At 38.5% G+C, this 7686-nt stretch overlaps 2 protein-coding genes across 3 annotated transcripts; one reads left to right on the top strand and one right to left on the bottom strand.

The window, feature by feature from the left end:
- The first annotated feature begins 1095 nt into the window (after window positions 1–1095).
- On the top strand, window positions 1096–3454 carry LOC133715494 (large ribosomal subunit protein uL10). 2 transcript variants are annotated; one of them, XM_062142007.1, is made up of 6 exons: window positions 1096–1568; window positions 1681–1749; window positions 2474–2572; window positions 2654–3046; window positions 3154–3306; window positions 3351–3454. In XM_062142007.1, exons 1-5 carry the CDS (start codon window positions 1314–1316, stop codon window positions 3298–3300), a joined length of 963 nt encoding a protein of 320 aa, XP_061997991.1. In that variant the 5' UTR covers window positions 1096–1313; the 3' UTR covers window positions 3301–3306; window positions 3351–3454. The 2 variants fall into 2 exon arrangements, with proteins under 2 accessions (XP_061997991.1, XP_061997990.1); XM_062142006.1 differs by having other exon boundaries at window positions 1097–1568; window positions 3154–3454.
- Window positions 3455–3934: 480 nt separating this feature from the next.
- Window positions 3935–6476, bottom strand: LOC133716891 (probable LRR receptor-like serine/threonine-protein kinase At3g47570). Its single transcript, XM_062143536.1, has 4 exons — window positions 6454–6476; window positions 5297–5775; window positions 4381–4867; window positions 3935–4234 (listed from the first exon to the last, which is right to left on the bottom strand). The coding sequence occupies exons 1-3, from the start codon at window positions 6474–6476 to the stop codon at window positions 4392–4394; spliced, it is 978 nt and encodes a 325-aa protein (XP_061999520.1). The 3' UTR covers window positions 3935–4234; window positions 4381–4391.
- Window positions 6477–7686: the final 1210 nt, after the last annotated feature.

The raw sequence follows: 7686 nt of genomic DNA, 5'->3' as shown, positions 1-7686 counted from the left end.
CTCAGGAGGCCAAGCATGATAATTTTCAAATAGATTTCTTTTCAGGTATTCCTCCGTCTGTGGAGGCTAGTTTAATCAACGATTGTAATGATGCTCAATCAATGAATTAGTCTTTCATTCCCCTAAAAAAAAAATGTTTTGAGAGTTTCTATGATAGAATATTACTCATTAGGAATTACTCACTTATAAAAAAATGATTTTGTAAATTTTAATTTCAAATGTTCCGTCGATTTTTATCTGATTGTCTTAAGAACTAATCAAAATCTGCAATGCAAGCTTGGTTTAGTTCAATTTAGATGATCGATCAACTGGTTTAGTTCGGTTACGTTTCAGTTAAATTTCCGTCAATTCGGTTCAATTCCTTGGTAAATTTGTGGCATAGTTTATAGCTCAAGGCCCAATTTCATAAGAACCACGCTCAAATGTAAAACCGCCGAAACCACCGGATCCCATTTCACAATAATAATAAACCACAACCGTCAGATCTAGGTCTCTTTTAAATTTCAATTGTTCCGTTAATTTTTGTCCTTTTTTCTGAAGAACTAATCGAAATCTGCAACTCAACCTCGATTTGATTTATTTTTGATACCCAATCAACAGATTCAGTTCGGTATGTTTCGGTTAAATTTCCGTGAATTCAGTTCGGTTTGGTGCAAAAAAAATCAAAAATGGGCCAATCCTGTTTAAATTTGTGGCATAGAGGCACAAGGCCCGTAGCCCAATTTCTTAAGAACTAATAAAAATCTGTAATGCAAGCTTGGTTTAGTTCAATTTAGATGATTGATCAACTGGTTGGTTAAATTTCCGTCAATTCATTTCAATTTGGTGCAATTCCTTGGTTTTTCCGTTTTTGAATCGAAAAAGATCAATCATATTAACAAATACCGTTTTGGTAGCATTTGATATTTGATATTGTAAAGTCCCTCTTTAAATTTGTGGCATAGTTCATAGCCCAAGGCCCAAGGCACAAGGCCCGTAGTCCAATTTCTTAAGAACCACACTTAGACCCAAATTCTACAACAACAAACCACAACCGTCAGATCTAGGTCTCCTTAAAAACCCCCAAACCCTAACCACTATATAAACCCTCCCTCTCCCCCACTTCATCTTCTACCCGCGCCTCTACTCTAGGTTTTCCAGATCTCCCAAAACCCTAGCGTTCTCCCCTGAAAAGTGAGAGGTTAAAGAGACAGCGCCGTAGCTGTCCGCCTTGACCGAGCCCTAAGCTTCGTTCTTGGCCCTCGATTTTCCGCCCCACTAATCCTCTCATCTTTTCACTAACCCCCACCTTTAGGTTTCACCCATCGTCAACAATGGGCAAGCTCTCCAAGGCCGAGAAGAAGATCAACTACGACGCCAAGCTCTGCAAGCTTCTCGAGGACTATGGCCAGGTGCTCATCGTCGCCGCCGATAACGTCGGCTCCAATCAGCTCCAGAACATCCGCAAGGGTCTCCGCGGCGACTCCACTGTGCTCATGGGGAAGAACACCATGATGAAGAGGTCCATCAAGATTCATGCTGCCAAGACCGGTAACGATGCTTACCTCAACCTCGTCCCCCTCCTTGTGGTGAGTTTTCAGTTTTTTACTGCGTGTTTTTACTGTACTGGTTTTCTTTACTTTTTGACTCTAGTGAAGGTAGTGAAGGTTAAATTGACTTGGTTTGTTGATTTGGTGTTAGGGTAATGTTGGTTTGATCTTCACCAAGGGTGATTTGAAGGAAGTCAGTGAGGAGGTTGCTAAGTACAAGGTGAGCTTACTCGGTTTTTGGTTTTGATTTGGTTTTAGTGGTTTTGTATTGATCTTTGATGGCTTATGTGTATTAATATAAAGCTGTTTAGCATAGCATAATTGTTGAATTTGAAGTTTTCGTGTTAATCATCCAAGTGTAAAAAGTATTATGGAACGGATGCAATGAAATTAGTGCTAGTGATACTGATATCACTGTAAATTATAAAAAAAATTGAATTCTTTGCTGATGTTTTGGTTGCTTGCATTTTTGTATTTATTGGCACTGTTGAGACACAAGTGTTACTATTTTTATGTTCACTTTTCTAGATTATGACTTGATTATAACTGTTTTGCGGAGATTGGGTGATTTTGTACTGGGTAATAATACTGAGATATGTTATCGTTAAAATCTTTGCTTGGTGCACTGTAATACTTTGTTGCATAGCTGAATTCTATTTGAAGTGTGATTTTTTACAAGGGCAGTGAACTTTGATAAATTTATAATAAAGCTGTTTTGGCACTGTAATTTTTTGTTTCATATCTTTTTTTTATCAAAATTCAGGTTTTGTTATTCTAGTGAAATACTCTGTTAGATATATTACTCTTCAAAATGTTGTTTAGTTTAGGTTACTGTGATAGTTTGTTTGTTGGATTGCTATTTAATATGCGAGTGTGTTTGGGGTGTTGCAATAAAATTTCACCAAAATTGCCTAATCTCATAGCTAATTTTGATGATTGTATAGGTTGGAGCTCCTGCTCGTGTTGGTTTGGTTGCTCCTATTGATGTCGTTGTTCCTCCTGGCAACACTGGTCTCGACCCATCCCAGACATCTTTCTTCCAGGTTTGCAACATTCAGGATCACTGTATTATTTATTTGTTGACGACTCTGAATTTTTGACTCTTAACACATTTCCCATTTCAGGTGCTTAACATTCCAACCAAGATTAACAAGGGTACTGTGGAAATCATTACCCCTGTTGAACTTATCAGGAAGGGTGACAAGGTGGGGTCTTCTGAGGCTGCCCTTCTTGCCAAGCTTGGGATCAGGCCATTCTCTTATGGTCTTGTTGTCCAGATGGTGTATGACAATGGATCTGTCTTCAGCCCAGAGGTGCTTAATCTTACTGAGGATGATCTTATGATTAAGTTTGCTTCTGGTGTCTCCAATGTCACAGCATTGGCACTGGCCATTTCCTACCCAACAATTGCAGCTGCACCACATATGTTCCTCAATGCATACAAGAATGTGTTGGCAATTGCTGTGGCTACTGAGTATTCCTTCCCTCAAGCTGATAAGGTCAAGGAGTATCTCGAGGTAATAACACATTTATATTATACTTTCTGTATCTATAGCTTTAGCAGGGTTACTTGTGAAATATGTTCCTTTTTATTGCATGTACTAATTGTGATAAATGAATGCAGGATCCTTCCAAGTTTGCTGTTGCCGTGGCTGCTCCTGCCGCAGCTGCCGGTGGTGGGGCTGCCCCTGCTGCAGCTGCAGAGGAAGCGAAGAAGGAAGAGCCTGCTGAGGAGTCCGATGATGACATGGGTTTCAGTTTGTTTGATTAAGTAGTTATGTTTAAGTAATTACTGGTTAACAAGACTTTGACAATGACGTTTGTATTTTGTTCTGCGGGAATTATCATTTCCTGAATTATGCTATGATTTTGAGATTGTTATGTTTTGGTATTTGAGGATTTATTGGTATTGTTCATTAGTTTTATCTCCTTGGTGTTCATGTTGATGGCTTGGAGCGCTTTATTTGAACTGAACTTGGGACATAAGAACAGAATGTGTGCACCTGTGCACATTCACTTTGAATTGATGGAGTGATATGGTTCATTCTCTTGCCTAGTCCCAAAGATTTTTAATATTATAAATGAAGGAGTGTCGTGCTGTGGACCTTATATCCCGGCCAAGGAAAACAATTTAATGTTTGGATTGTTCATCGAACATAATAAGAAGTGGTGGGTGATAAAGCGGTAGGTAAGATTGTATTTCTTAATGTGGGATTCATGTGGGTTGTGACATATTGACATGTACGTGTGATAACACTCATAGGCAATGTTTTTTTTTTTTTTTTTTCATTTTGGACACTAAATTGAATTGGATTCGTTTAGGTTCTGATCTCAGTTTCCATTTACGCAAAACAAATATTTTTTTCATTTTGGACACTAAATTGAATCTAATTCAAGTCTAGGTTCTGAACTAAGTTTCCATTTACGCAAAACAAAATTATAGTTACAATGGTTTACCTTTTCTGAGAATTCTCACAAACCCAATTGGATTACACGCATCACTTATTACACATAATTAAGCTACAACATTGCTAGTCTCGATCGATTTTTAGGAGAAATCTACACAATAAACAACTCATAGCCTGCACTCACAATTTATAGTAGCTACTACTTATTTCTTCCACACTATCAGAATATTATCTCGCATGTAGATGTCTCCAGTAGTACAACTCAGAGAATATTGACACCTAGCTTCCCATGCCATACTGTATAAGTTATTTGAACAAAAAAAACCATAAGGATTATGCAGTGATAAAGAAGAAATGAAAGAATGGATGAATAAGAAAAGAAATGAAAAAAGTCAAAAAATATCATTTTGTTGCACATATCATAAAGAAGAAAATAACAGCACCTCTTGTTTAATTAGCTTCTTCTTGGCCTCTCTCGACGGCTGTCAACACTAGTGTAAGCATTTTTAATATGGTGTAGCTCCCTGTGGACCTCCTCCATAGACATCCTATTCCTTGGTGATTCTTCCGAGCATGCAAGTCCAATCTTAAGGGTTGGAAGTATGCACTTCCACACGTAAGTGTTCATCTTGCTTAAATTCTCATTGTCAATGTTGTCTTCATCTGCTTCGATTTCATTGTTGTAACCACAGATGCTGGTCACTTCATTGTTTGTTGTTAAAGTTGCAGTCTCTTCTAGAGTGACAATAAGAGTAGGATCCACAATTTGCATAAGTCTTCCTTGTATGGCCGTCTTCACAAAAGTATGGATAGTGCAACCGTCTACAAACATTTCATCGGTAGGTCTTCTTCCCGTGAACAATTGCAACACAAGGATCCCATAACTAAAAACATCCCCTTGTTTTGATGGCTCAACACCAACTGCATACTCTGCAATTCATAAAACAATTATGTCTATCAGTTCTCTGTGTACAATTTGGAACCTAACTACCGTAGTACGCAAAGTTTCTTTTCTTGATCAGACTAGCATGAGAACCTTTTCATTATCAATGGTTAGTAATGTATAAATGCATTAAACAACATGAATTCAATAATTGGTTGAGATAGAAAGACAGATCAATTTCATCATGAATATCTTTTCTATATATCTTAGAGAAAGAGATCATTTATGTCTTGTCTTATTACAGTCTTTGAGATGTCATATCTTAGACATTGCTTGCCAACATGTACTTAGACATTTGTTAGGGCTTAAACATAAGCTGCCATGCTCCTATTCGTTATATTCTGTCTATGTTCATATTTATCTTCAAAAAACATGTAGATAAAATTTAAGAATTTTAAGTAGTGGAACATTGTTACCTGGAGCAACATAGCCAATGGTTCCCTTTATCCCGACTGTGCTACTTTGATCGTCAAAGGAGTCTGCGGTCGTTGAGATGAGTCTCGCTAACCCAAAATCACCCACACGAGCAACCATGTCATCGTCAAGAAGAACATTGCTCGGCTTCATGTCGCAGTGAATGATTTGTGGTTCACAATGGTCATGAAGATAACACAACGCAGACGCCACATCAACAGCAATATTCAATCTTTGAAGAAGATTCAAGCTCCTAGATTGGTTTTCTCTGTGCAGCCACTCCTCTAGACTTCCATTTAACATATACTCAAAAACTAGAGCTTTGAAGTCATTACCATTGTAATCTGTGCTGGAGCAACATGTTAAGATTTTCACAAGATTCATGTGCCGGATATTTCTTAGTGCATTGCATTCTGCCATGAAACTCTTGGAAGCACCTTTCAGTTGAAGGTTGAGGACCTTAATAGAGTAGAAAAGAATACTTTGATTTAGGGTTTTCAATAATAATTCTATTCATCCACAAAGGGGTATATATACAAGGACAAGAGGAGTCGTCTAACCCTAATAGGAAACAGATATTCCTATAATTACATGATAACCTACCTAAATAGGAATCATAATTACATAAGATTTACAGCGATTCTACACTCCCCCTCAAGTTGGTGCATAGATATCTATCATGCCCAACTTGTCAACCGAGCTGTCGAATATCTTCCTGGACACTCATTTAGTAAGAACATCAGCTAACTGCTCTTCTGAGTTTACAAATGGAAACCGAATAACCTTTCTGTCAAGATTTTCTTTGATAAAGTGACGGTCAACCTCCACATGCTTTGTTCTATCATGCTGAACTGGGTTATGTGCAATCTCAATTGCAGCTTTATTATCACAATGCAAATCCATAGGTTGTTTAAGCTTGTAACCTAGATCTTTCAGGACATTACGAATCCATAACATTTCACAGACTCCATGTGCCATACCTCGAAATTCAGCTTCTGCACTTGATCTGGCAACAACTTTCTGTTTCTTGCTACGCCAAGTGACAAGGTTCCCTCCTACAAACGTGAAGTACCCAGATGTAGACCGCCTGTCAGTTTTATCACCAGCCCAATCTGCATCTGTGTATCCCACAACTTCCAATTCATCTTTTTTCTCGAACAGTAATCCTTTACCTGGCGCCATCTTCAAATACCTCAAAATCCGAAAAACTGCATCCATATGTTCTTCACTAGGACAATGCATAAACTGACTGACAACACTCACAACATAAGCAATATCAGGTCTAGTATGTGAAAGATAAATCAACCTTCCTACAAGACGTTGATACCTTCCCTTATCAGTTGGAACTTGATCAGGACAAATGGCAAGTCTGTGATTCATCTCAATGGGTGTCTCAATTGGACTGCAGTCCAGCATCCCCGTTTCAGCCAGTAAGTCAAGAACATACTTCCTCTGTGACAGAGAAATTCCCTTCTTAGACCTCGCAACTTCAATACCCAGAAAATACTTCAGTTGTCCCAGATCTTTCATTTCAAATTCCTTTGACAGATACTTTTGCAACTCATTCATCTCTTTCGGATCATCCCCTGTAACAATCATGTCATCCACATACACAATAAGAGCTGTAATCTTGCCATTCTTCCGCTTGATAAACAAGGTATGGTCAGAATTGCTCTGTTTGTATCCAAAAGCTCTCATGGACTTTGAAAATCTTCCAAACCATGCTCTTGGAGATTGCTTCAGGCCATACAACGATTTCCTCAATTTACACACCTTGCCAGCTTCACTTGGATAATTCTTAACACCAGGAGGCACATCCATGTACACTTCTTCCTCTAAATTCCCATTAAGAAACGCATTCTTCACATCAAACTGGTGCAAGGGCCAATCTTTGTTTGCTGCAAGTGAGATTAGGATCCGAACAGTATTGATTTTTGCCACAGGTGCAAAAGTCTCCTCATAATCAATTCCATAACGTTGTGTGTATCCCTTGGCAACCAACCTAGCCTTGTATCTATCAATAGTTCCATCAGCATTGAGCTTCACAGTAAACACCCAACGACATCCTACAGTCTTCTTTCCAACCGGCATAGGTACTAACTCCCATGTTGCATTCTTCTGAAGGGCCTCCAATTCTTCATTCATCGCCCTTGTCCATTTCGGATCCTTCAATGCATCCTGCACGTTACTAGGAATAGATACAGTAGATAATTGATCAACAACAAGTGCATGTGACCCGGAAATCCTATGGTTAGATATAAAGTTAGCTATGGGGTATTTAGCTTTGGCTTTGATATCTGGTTCATATTGTTTTTTTGGGATTCCCTTGGTAACCCTTTGTGATTTCCTAGACTCAACACTTTCTAACCCAGAAGACTCATTAAAGTTTAGG

Source organism: Rosa rugosa, chromosome 6 (assembly GCF_958449725.1).
Source record: "Rosa rugosa chromosome 6, drRosRugo1.1, whole genome shotgun sequence".
NCBI classification, from domain to species: domain Eukaryota; kingdom Viridiplantae; phylum Streptophyta; class Magnoliopsida; order Rosales; family Rosaceae; genus Rosa; species Rosa rugosa.
The sequence above is the reverse complement of the archived record's forward strand: the minus strand, read 5'-3'. Positions and strand labels throughout refer to the sequence as shown.

What these genes read in the sequence shown, in the direction of transcription:
- LOC133715494 (XM_062142007.1), top strand. Translation starts at nt 1,314, where the DNA reads ATGGGCAAGCTCTCCAAGGCCGAGAAGAAGATCAACTACGACGCCAAG. An exon ending in CCCAGACATCTTTCTTCCAG is followed by an intron (nt 2,573 to 2,653) that starts GTTTGCAACATT and finishes TTCCCATTTCAG; the next exon opens with GTGCTTAACATTCCAACCAA. An exon ending in AGGTCAAGGAGTATCTCGAG is followed by an intron (nt 3,047 to 3,153) that starts GTAATAACACAT and finishes AAATGAATGCAG; the next exon opens with GATCCTTCCAAGTTTGCTGT.
- LOC133716891 (XM_062143536.1), bottom strand. Translation starts at nt 6,476, where the DNA reads ATGGCGCCAGGTAAAGGATTACT. An exon ending in GCGCCAGGTAAAGGATTACT is followed by an intron (nt 5,776 to 6,453) that starts GTTCGAGAAAAA and finishes CCTAAATCAAAG; the next exon opens with TATTCTTTTCTACTCTATTA. An exon ending in CATTGGCTATGTTGCTCCAG is followed by an intron (nt 4,868 to 5,296) that starts GTAACAATGTTC and finishes TATGAATTGCAG; the next exon opens with AGTATGCAGTTGGTGTTGAG.